The sequence below is a fragment of the Mytilus californianus genome, unplaced genomic scaffold (assembly GCF_021869535.1).
Source record: "Mytilus californianus isolate M0D057914Y unplaced genomic scaffold, xbMytCali1.0.p SCAF_11, whole genome shotgun sequence".
Taxonomy (NCBI): Eukaryota; Metazoa; Mollusca; class Bivalvia; order Mytilida; family Mytilidae; genus Mytilus; species Mytilus californianus.
In genome coordinates this window covers 64,310,989-64,323,156 of record NW_026262593.1, presented here as the reverse complement: position 1 = coordinate 64,323,156, position 12,168 = coordinate 64,310,989, and the positions used below count along the sequence as shown (strand labels likewise).

General features: G+C 36.0%; 1 protein-coding gene across 1 annotated transcript; it reads left to right on the top strand.

The window, feature by feature from the left end:
* Positions 1-104: 104 nt before the first annotated feature.
* Positions 105-7,923, top strand: LOC127720511 (conserved oligomeric Golgi complex subunit 7-like). Its single transcript, XM_052227104.1, has 2 exons — positions 105-477; positions 5,866-7,923. Exons 1-2 carry the CDS (start codon positions 180-182, stop codon positions 7,830-7,832), a joined length of 2,265 nt encoding a protein of 754 aa, XP_052083064.1. The 5' UTR covers positions 105-179; the 3' UTR covers positions 7,833-7,923.
* Positions 7,924-12,168: the final 4,245 nt, after the last annotated feature.

Here is a 12,168-nt window from a genome sequence, read left to right as displayed (position 1 = left end):
ACGAATAACATATTACTATAACATTTTGTATAATTCTGATTTTCAGACAAAACACATCAAAAACAACAATCTAAAAGGATATGGAAATAATGTCTCCCTTCTGTATTAATTTCCGGCTCCGGTTTCGTTTCGGTGATCATTCAAATTTAACCATGTAAATTATTCTTGGGCACGTCAACATGGATTATTCAAAGTTCCTTGAAGATAATTTTGATGTGAAAGAATGGGTGAACAATGCATTCAGAACGCCAAAAGAACCGAATGTCTCCAAAGACCAATATGCCACTACTCTAGTGATGAAACTACAAATGTTTATCCAAGAAGTCAACAATGTTATAGAGGAAGCCAGTCAACAAGCCATTCAGAATCTCCCCCGAGTCATGAGAGAACTTGATGCCGTGAAACAGGAAGCCTCCTTGCTCCAAGATCAAATGAAATCAGTGAAGCATGACATACAGAAAGTAGAACACGATACAGGTAAATTGAGTATTCGCCATAGCTTTCAAACGAATCAAAGTAGGTCACAGTGACTCAATTAGCAGATAAATATTACAATAATTGTAATTTAATTTCTTCTTCATATATATATCCGCTTACCTGTGTCAGATTTTCAGTATACAAATATGGATATAAATCTCACATTGCTAGTAAATTAATAAATACAAATATTGTTTCCAACATGAAAACTTAAAAAAATCATGCAAATAGACCATGTACATTTTTAGACAGGAAATATGAAAAAGAAATAAAATTACAATTTTCCCAAAAATATGTATACCAACTAACCCAGCTTAAGTCTCTGTGATGTCTGTCACTCAATGCCAGTAAATTGATTGATATTTGCTTAATGTCAAGTGGTTTATTAATATACAGCAACCAAGTCACTGATGAGGTCTGCATAAGTTACCTTTGGAGAGTACATAAATCAAAATTTAAAAATGATCTACATAAATGTGATAAGGAACAAAGGAAAATTTTAACAAATATTTGAAAAAAAAAGGTACAAAATCACCAATGGGTGCATAAGGGTTGTTATCTTTTGAATTTGTAGTACGGAAAATCAGATTTTTGTGTATTTCCTGCCCAAATGTCATCCATCGTATTATTGTTGCAGTAACTTTTTCATTTGACGTAAATATAATAGTAGGGATTTTTTTAACAAAGTGCACATTGTCTACCTTGAGCAGTCTGCACCAAAATTTTTTCAAACTACTACATTTGTAGTTCAAAGACCAATATTCCTATATTTTTCTTATGTGTCTAAACAAAGTTTTGCAAATACTTACTAGTCCAAATAAAGTTTTACTAGTCTGGGACATTGGACTAGTGGCTAATGGTGCAGACTGCTACCTAGATAGGTATAAGTCTGATTTACAAAAAAAATATACATGTACATGATGTATCATGATGTATGGCTACAAAAATATTGTACTCCAAAAATAAGTCTTGTTTGGGAAGGACTATTTAACTCTTAAAAAGGGGGAAAAGGTTATTTATTCTCTGAATCCAAACTTTGAAGACAAAAATATTTTAAACAAGAACTTAACAAAATGTTTGATTGCGAGAAAAATCAATTTGTCATTAAATTTAATGTTAAATCTTTACATTTTTTTTTAATTGCTGCTTGTGTGGTACAAAATCCTACCCCTCCTCTTCATAGTTAAAGGGTTGTACCATAATAATAACTGTGACAAGGGTGCCTGCCCCCCCCCCCCCCCCCCCCACCCCCCACTTTTGTGGGAAAAATTTGGTTGATTATTTAGGGACCAGTGAAGCATGACTGGAGTGGGCCCCCTCTTATGAACATCAATTATTCCATTTTACGGATGTGAATTGAAGTATGGATGCAATTTACATTACAAGTACATGTTGTAGGTACTCCTCATTACAGAATCCTGGGTTGTTTGGAGGTCGATTCAAACACATTTTTCTTTGATTCAGTATGGATTCAAAATGAAATTTGTGGAACTATATAGTTATAATTTATCAAGGATACATCTACAAATTGAACACAGAATGAAAATTTTTATACGGACCTTAAATAGACTTAGGCAAAAACTGTCAAAATAGGTGCAATTTGGGTACCCTCACGTTAGCGTCTAATGGCAATTATTTCATGCATATTCAGGACGAACACAAATAAACAAGCAATATAATAGATAGGTTCTGTAAGTTAGGCAGACGAAGATGAAGGGTGGGAAATTTGTACTGCCACTAGAAAGAAGGGTGTGTTTGATAGGGACAGACATTTTGCTTTACAACAGGCCACCGACGGACTCTGCAGAAAAATGTTGCAATCAAAAGCACTTGTTACTATCAATTAGAAGGTCGACTTTATATGGATAAGATTATATGTGGATACTCGACCTTCCCATTGATGAAAAACATGTGCATGTGGTTGCAGCGGCTCTTCAACGTGCAAAGCACAGTCACTTGTTTCTAGCCATAGGAAGGTCGACTTCCGGCCATATATGGTAGAAGATTCTATTATATATGGATAGTCGACCTTCCCTTGGATAGAACCAAGTGCTTGTGGTGTAAAGTGTTGTATTTACGTTACACGAAACATCGGATATAACATGTTTAACGTCCCTATTCCAACCGGAAGACGGCCCGACGGCCTTAGCATGCTGCGTATTTATACATCCCCTACAGTCAAACGGAAGCCGTTACTTTTAGCAAGAGTATTACTGTAGGAACGGGAGAAGTTAAAGGATGACAATATTTTTTACTCCAGTCAACCGTTTGGAAAAGACGCTACTATGTTGAAACTTGTGTCTAATTCATTTGTCCTTTCGAACAATAAAATATATTTAAACTAACCGTTGGCCGGTTCTGAAGTAAAACACAAATTTAAAAAAAAATATGTTCTGTGAATTAAACCCCTGACTTGATGACTTAGTCTTAATCTTATTCCAAGTTTGGTAAAAATGGTAAAATTTCATTATTATACATATTTTAAAAGTACTTTTTTCTCGACGAATAACCTGAATCAGTAACTAGCCAACAGATTGAGTGATCGATTGGCGCTTGCTTAAAGTCCAGTGACAAAAAAATTATACATATTCTGGCAATCTAATAGGCATTTCTAGAAATAAGGTCGAACTGGATGACGGCGGCGGTGATTTATAAGGACCCTTATGGCTCGTTGCAACGGTTCTTAAACGTGCAGAGAGCATGACACTCTCCCGATTCTTCGATATTTACGTCCCAATTTCTATTGACATGGCTACATGTATCATCCACCCGTCGTCAGCATCGGCGGTGGCGTCGTCAACATTAAGGTTCAGTCTGTGGTAAAAAAAATTAAACAGCAATAACTTGTTGAACCAATAATTGAATTATTTGAAATTTGAACAGAACCTTTGTTATGACCGAAAGACAAAGTTTCGATATTTTTGTCGAGCATGCGACTTTTGTCGCAGAAAGCTCGACATAGGGATAGTGATCCGGCTACGGCGGCGGCGGCGTTAGCTAACTTCTTAAAAGCTTTATATTTTAGAAGGTAGAAGATCTGGATGCTTCATACTCTGTATATGGATGCCTCATGTTACGAAGTTTCCGTCAGTCACATGTCCAATGTCCTTGACCTCATTTTCATGGTTCAGTGACTACTTGAAAAAAAAGTTAAGATTTTTTGTAATGTTAAATTCTCTCTTATTATAAGTAATAGGATAACTATATTTGGTATGTGCGTACCTTGCAAGGTCCTCATGCCCGTCAGACAGTTTTCACTTGACCTCGACCTCATTTCATGGATCAGTGAACAAGGTTAAGTTTTGGTGGTCAAGTCCATATCTCAGATACTATAAGCAATAGGTCTAGTCTATTCGGTGTATGGAAGGACTGTAAGGTGTACATGTCCAACTGGCAGGTGTCATCTGACCTTGACCTCATTTTCATGGTTCAGTGGTTATAGTTAAGTTTTTGTGTTTTTGTCTGTTTTTCTTATACTGTATGCAATAGGTCTACTATATTTGGTGTATGGAATGATTGTAAGGTGTACATGTCCAACTGGCAGGTGTCATCTGACCTTGACCTCATTTTCATGGTTCAGTGGTTATAGTTAAGTTTTTGTGTTTTGGTCTGTTTTTCTTATACTGTATGCAATAGGTCTACTATATTTGGTGTATGGAATGATTGTAAGGTGTACATGTCTAGCTGGCAGGTGTCATCTGACCTTGACCTCATTTTCATGGTTCAGTGGTCAAAGTTAAGTTTTTGAGTTTTGGTCTTTTTTTCTAATACTATATATGCAATAGTTCAACTATATTTGGTGTATGGAAATATTTTATGATCAATATGTCAGTCACGCAGGTTTTATTTGACCTTGACCTCATTTTCAAGGTTCATTGCTCAGCGTTAAGTTTTTGTGTTTTGGTCTGTTTTTCTTAAACTATAAGCAATAGGTCAACTATATTTGTTGTATGGAAGATTTGTTAGCTGTACATGCCTGCCTTGCATGGGTTATCTGACCTTGACCTCATTTTCATGGTTCATTGGTCAATGTTTAGTTTACTTGGTTAATGTTAAGTTTATGTGGCAGTTGTAATAAAGCTTTATATTTAGGACTATCAACATAATCAATGATTAGTAAAGAAGGCGAGACATTTCAGCGTGTGCACTCTTGTTTTCATCTGTCCGTATGTTTTCCTGCGGAAAATTTATCTGATTTCAAGTTTTGTTGGCAATGCTCCACACAATTTCATACTTGATCTGGCCTTGTAAAGTTCTGTTTTTATTTAAGAACCAGAGTTCTTAAAAAATGTCAGTCCTGGTTATTTGACTGATTAAAATTTGAAATGTCTTACATCATTTATTATTACAGTATGTTGTTATAATGTCAGTAGAAATGTCTGACTCTACATAAATCGGTGTGAATTTTTCAAAAAAAATATTGGATTGGACTGATGAAAAATGTATTTTAGAGTGACAAATAACAAACATTGTCAATCCAAATATCACAGAAGAATCTTTTTTCTGCACCCTGCACTTTTGGGTCTTTTGTAGACGAAACACACACCTGAAGTACATCTTTTAATTAGTTTGGTAAAATGTTTTACCCAGTACCAATCCTCTTGCAGTGATCAGCGAGGTGAAAGTCGAACATTTTGTCCGTATGCATTAAACAGCTTGAAGAATAACCTTTAGTTTAGTTTCTCAATCGAATATCTATATTTTTCATGTCTTAGCCTTTTATAGCCGACCATACGGTATGGGTTTTTCTTATTGTTGAAGGCCGTACGGTTGCCTATAATGGCTTACATCCACTTCATTTGAACTTCAGTGGATAGTTGTCTCATCGGCAATCATACCACTTCTCCTTATTTTTTTATTTTAATCCTTTTTTAGGCTTCAGGGTTTGTAGCTGATTTGACTGTTCAACGAGTCCTATTTGGATTAAATCAATCAAAATCAGATGTTATGCTTTAAATCAGATTTCAATATACATGTGCATAGGCGGATCCAGGGGGGCCTGGGGGGCCGGGCCCCTCCTTTCGTGGGAAAAATTTGGTTGATTATATAGGGAATCACTAAAGCATGACTGGAGCGGGCCCCCCTTAGGTCAGTCAGCGGGCCCCCTTATGAAAAGTTCTGGATCCGCCACTGATGTGTATATATACGTGAACAAAAGAGCTTTTATTGCAGATTTCTCCCTATTTGTAGCTTTACTCTGTAGTGATGGGAAGATATCTAATGCATATACTACAATAAGAATATGAATTTTTAATATCTTGATAAATTAAAAACTTAGAATTGTCGTAGTTTTACGATTTTGATTTCTTTTGTCAAATCGCACTATGGCCAAATCGATGTTAATAAATATAACTGCGCGATCAGTTGATAATATATTTCTATTTACAGCACAATCCATGCAGATGTTGCTGAAGTTGGATGTAATAAAGTCCCGGATGTCATCAGCAGCCGAAGCTTTACAAGAAGCTGACAACTGGACAACTCTAAGTACTGACGTAGAGGATGTTTTCCATTCTCAAGATGTTGCTGATATAACAACAAAACTTTCCAGGATGCAAAATTGCCTTCAGATGCTTGTCGATACTCCAGATTACGCTGATAGATGTCAGCACTTAGAGAAGCTTAAGAATCGTCTTGAGGCCATGTTGAGTCCGCAGCTAATTTCGGCTTTCAATAACCAATCGATAGAAGCCGCCCGAAATTATACGAAGATGTTTGCCGATATTGACCGTCTGCCGCAATTGTATAAGTACTACCACAAATGTCACAAAACATCGCTTCTGGCGGACTGGAAAGATCTAATACAATCAAAAGGAGACAACACTTTGAAAGAATGGTTGACTGAATATTACGACCAACTTTTGTCTACCTGGCATGTGCAGATGAAATGGTGTCAACAAGTATTTTCTGACCCGCTGCCAATCGTGTGTGAGCTTATCACAGAAACTCTGGCTACTCTGGACCCACCTTTGGCTTCTTGCTTTGCTACTTATCTTCAAGGCAAAGAGCCACTTTTAGCTTTGATTGAAATCAAACAGATCACAGATCGATTTTCACACAGTTTAGAGCAAGCTGTAGACGCCGCCATGGACTCAAACATTTCTGAGCACTTTTCAAGCATGGAAAAGATGTTGATGTCAATTTATGCTCCATACCGAGGTTACATAGCTAAATATAAGTCTCTAGAAGAAATTTCTCTTGCAAATTCACTGAACAAAATTGCTCTTGACCACGAGGATGTGTTTGAAACCGTCCAGCTTCTTGCTGCTTCAGTAAACAAACTTTTTGCAGTGGCAAAAGATGCAGACGACCGGTGCCAGCAATTGACCAATGGAACTGGGTATTGCTTCTTGTTAACCTCTCTCCAGTCGTATTTCCAATCATACTGTAAAGAGTTCAGACGAGTTCTTACAAATATCAAAGAAAAGAGCAAAACAACACAATTTACTGAAGAAGACGAAGAATGGGCTAATTTTCAGCAGTCTTTACGAATTATTCAAACATGTGGAGAATTGATCATGCATTTAGACGACCTTGACACCGTTATCATTAGCAGCATCTTACATACTATTGGAAAATATGTAGTGCCTCTGACACCAGAAAAAGAAATCAGTAGGCACCGGTTTTGGGGAACACATTCATCTTTGCAATCTCATGCCAGCTTGTTGCTTAGTAGCAGAGTAGATCTAGACGACCTTGAACAATTTGTCATCAATTTAGAAAAAGGTGAAACTCCATCTGTAGTATCAGAAATTAAGAAAGATTTCTGTAAATTGAGCGAAGAAGTTCATAAGTTTGCGTTCGAAATTGTATTTGGTCCTTTGAAGAGGTATTTGGTCGATTTGTCAGCAATGGAAATGTGGACTTCAAGAAGCGCCGGGGGTGCCTTGACCTCTGACCTACCGACCTTCAGTCTCTCACCTCAAGAATACATTACGAAAATAGGCCAATATATGATGACCCTACCACAGCATTTGGAACCGTTCACTATGCAAGACAATCCTGCTGTTTTAGTCGCTTTGAAGCACGGGCGACTACCATACACAGACGAAACAGACGTCCCTGAACATACAGCAGATTTATGGTTGGAATCTATCGCTCGAGGAACAATGCACTTCTATGCAGAAGAGATTTTGAAAATTCACGAGCTTTCCCCGCACGCGACGAAACAGCTGATAACAGACATAGACTATCTTTGCAATGTCCTTGACGATTTAGGCCTGCGTGCATCAGACAACATTATCCACATTGAGGAACTTCTGAAAGCGACGCCGGACGACTATCCTGATGTTTCTGAACAAATGCCACAGAGAATGGCACACGCCATAAGCAGCATGAGAAATATTGACTTGTAGTAGACGCAAAAATTTTGTTTTTATTCCATTGTTTGTGAATGTCAGTGATATAAACTTTTGACAGTAAAATATCAGCGGGAGTCTTGTAAAATTATTAGTTTACTGTTTCTGTTGATAGTAACTATGATATCCTTATAAAACAAGGTGTTATAGTTATCCTTATAAAACAAGGTGTTATAGTTATCCTTATAAAACAAGGTGTTATAGTTATCCTTATAAAACAAGGTATTCTAGTTATCCTTATAAAACAAGGTGTTCTAGTTATCCTTATAAAACAAGGTGTTCTAGTTATCCTTATAAAACAAGGTGTTCTAGTTATCCTTATAAAACAAGGTGTTATAGTTATCCTTATAAAACAAGGTATTATAGTTATCCTTATAAAACAAGGTATTATAGTTATCCTTATAAAACAAAGTGTTATAGTTATCCTTATAAAACAAGGTGTTATAGTAATCCTTATAAAACAAGGTATTATAGTTAGGTTTTGAGTTACGTAATTGATATGGCATTAGGGTCAGACAAAACATGTATATACCTATGTCCAGTGGTATGTAGAAACCTTAATTGCCGATAAAAACCATATTGTATTAAATTCGACATGGGCAATGCGACCTTCTTCGCTAGCGAGACAGGAACCACGAAAACATCAGGAGCAAATGGGTTTCATCCCCGATTTTCAGTAGATTTTTTGTTGCTCCATATTTAGTTTTCCGTGTAACGTTTTTGTGAACATTCGATGTTAAGTCTTTTTCTTTGATGTTTTTTAAATGTATGGTCACGGGGTTATATGACATAAATGTTAAAAAAAATAGCGGCCTCGTAATAACTCCGATTTGCTTCACTGAGTAGTGAAACGTGCATGAATTCTATGCGACTGTCATACAAGTGAGAGGTTTCGCTAGCTATAAAACCAGGTTTAATCCACCATTTTCTACATAAGGAACTGCCTCTACCAAGTCAGGAACATGACAGTTGATTTCCATTTGTTTGATATGTTTGAGCTTTTGATTTTGCCATTTGATAAAAGAATTTACGTGTTGAATTTTCCTTGGAGTTCGGTATTTTTGTTATTTTACTATATACATGCACGATATTGTGTTCTGTAAAATCAATATACATGTCGATTTTTAAACGGTGGTATCATGCTTGTCTGTGTTCCTAGAAATTTCAGTTTTGATCATCGACCTGTTCAGACCAAAGACTTTCTAATTGATATTTCATACAGTCTACATGTATTAGGTTAGGAGTATTAGAAAATAATGGTCGGATCGGTAGTCAAAATAAAAGATCTTGTTGATGTTACATGCCTTCTGAAGACCATTTGAGCTAGAACGTACCTCAAAATTACAATTCATATAAACATGGCTATTGTCTCAATATGCATATGTTATATTTGCCGCTGGACAATAAAAGATCTTGGTGATGTTGCATGTCTTCTAAAGACCATGTGAGCTAGAACGTACCTCAAAATTACAGTTCATATAAAATTGGCTATTGTCGTCTCAATATGCATGTTATATTTGCCACTGGACAATAAAAGATATTGGTGATGTTGCATGTCTTCTAAAGACCATGTGAGCTAGAACGTACCTCAAAATTACAGTTCATATAAAATTGGCTATTGTCGTCTCAATGTGCATGTTATATTTGCCACTGGACATAAAGCAAACATCAATCTACCATCTTTCGGCAGTTTTTACCTTTAATAGCTTGCATCTCAAACTTGCAGCTCAGCGTGTTGATCTATAATTTCCACAGCAGGATAAATTCATTTCCATACAAAGTTCTGATATGCATGTAATTATTTGCCTCAGGATATTATTAAAACAATTAAGGAATCCTCCTTTCGCATAATATTATATCTCTTGAGTTAGCACCTTAAAATACCAATCAGCATGCATGTTGATCTGTAGCTTACAAAGCACCTTAGTAAATTCATATTCGTAACAAAGATAACATGTTCTTGTCCTGATATGCATATAACATTTGCCACTGGATATTAACCAAACAACCAAGCAATCATCTTCTTGCAGAGTTTTAAACCTTGTGAGCTAGCACCTCATACAAGTGAGAGGTTTAGCGAGCTTTAAAACCAGGTTTAATCAACCATTTTCTACATAAGGAAATGTCTACCAAGTCAGGAATATGACAGTTGTTTTCCATTCGTTTGATGTGTTTGAGCTTTTGATTTTGCCATTTGATAAGGAACTTTCCGTTCTGAATTTTCCTTGGAGTTCGGTATTTTTGTTATTTTTCCTTTTAATTGATCAAGGGGAATATTAATGCAAAGAGTAGACAAACATTTTTTTTTTATATCACTGCAAAATTGTAAAGATTGTGATTAAAGATTTTGCAGTAGATTTTAAGAATTTTAAGGGACTTTCCGTTTTGAATTTTCCTTGAAGTTCGGTATTTTTGTCGTTTTACTTTTTCTCAATATACGACTCCGTGTGTTGATCTAGTATACAATGCAGGGTTCATATTCATATAAAGTTAACATGTTGCCGTCTTGATATACATGTAATATTTGCCACTGTATCTTCGGAGATTGAAAGAGGAACAAAAAGTCATTCTAATAATAAATTCGCTAAAACATTTAAATATGAGAACAAAAACCTCAACCTTGGGAAAAACTTTCTTCGGCCTACTCAACATGAAAGACAAACTCGTCCATGAAGGGTCAATTATAGTGTATTGATAATTGACTCAAAGTCCCTACTCTCACTTTACAAAACCAATGCGATACTGCAAAATATAACTTGTATTAGTGTTCTTCATCTGAAAGTCACAGGTTAGCCTTTAAGAGTTCGCACCTCTCTCAATGACAAAAAAAATCAGTTTAGGTACTACTTGTTATACGGTGTCCAACAAAACATTCTGTCGAGAACTATAATGTGTCAATCACAAATGTTCACCTTTCTCTATGCATGAGGGGGCGGACAGGGGGTACCTTTTTTCCTTTCTCACGCCCCTTAATTCTCTCCTTTCTCCCGCCCCCTTTCTCTTGTCTCCCGCCCTCAAACATAAATAACTAATGTATAGGAAGCTCATTTTAAGAGAAATCGATCAAATGTCTTGGTTTTTTGACCGAATAAATCCGGAATGAATAAGTGACGACGCTCGGAGTATTTATGAGGTCGTTTTTATTACTATGACATTTATTAGCACTTTCTTGAAGCTTTTTTAATTTAATAAAATAATTGTTTTCCGGCTCACTTTTATTTTTTTATATACATTTTTGTCTCCCTTTTCTATCCCTTCTCTCCTTTCTCCCGTCCCTCTCTCCCTGTTTCCCTTTATCCTGTCTCCCCCTTCATCTATAGTTCCGCTTTTCTAATGACTCCATATAATTCTGCAAAAAGGTACAGCTGTTGTTAAAGTTCGAAATGTGAAATTAGCGTTTTAAAAATTTAAATGTCCGAATGTACGAATTCATATTGTACAATACGATAATTAGATTTATAACAATAATGAAAAATAAATAGTTGACATTACGTTATTTTGTTAAGGGGGTGGGGTGCATGCATTTAGCTACATCTTTAATTGCATAGTTGTTGGTATTATATCAAAGTATATGTTTAAAGAATAAGGGATCGGATCGTAAACCTGGGCTAGCGGGCACCATCATGAAAAATGTGAAGCAATTCAAAGGGGGGAACTAACGGTCTTATTTATATAACAATTTAAATAACGAAAAACAAAAATGATGGACATGCACCAACGACAACCACTGAATTACAGATACACTGAATTACAGATACACTGAATTATGATAATGGACATGCACATAAAGAATGTGGCGGGGTTAAACATGTTTGTGAGCGCTCAATCCTCCCCTAATCTGACTAAAGCAACGTTTAAAGTTTTTGCTGTATAAAATTGTTGACAACCCTTGGCTAGCGAAGATGCTTTTTAAATAATTGACTATATACGGTATGGAGATTTTTCAACGTTGAATGCCATAAGGTGACCTACGATTGCTTCATTGGAACTCTGGTGGATAGTTGTCTCATTGGCAACTATACCACATCTCCTTAATACAGAGATTTCTTTCGTTCAAATTTCCGATACCACAAACTTGTCAAAACATTTACACCATTCGTAAATACGCCCAGTCTTGACTTACAAAATATTTCATTAATGATTTGGAGCAAATTCCAAGCCACAAAAATTACTTACTTCAAACGTTGGATCCCTTTTATTTGATGATTAAATTATACTCACAGAGAGTAAAAAAGGTCTTCAAAAGAGTATAAAGTGTTGGTTTTTTTTGTGATCATCAGAAGCTCAATATTAAAATAAATAATTTTGCTAGCTAGCTGAATGATTAATCAGA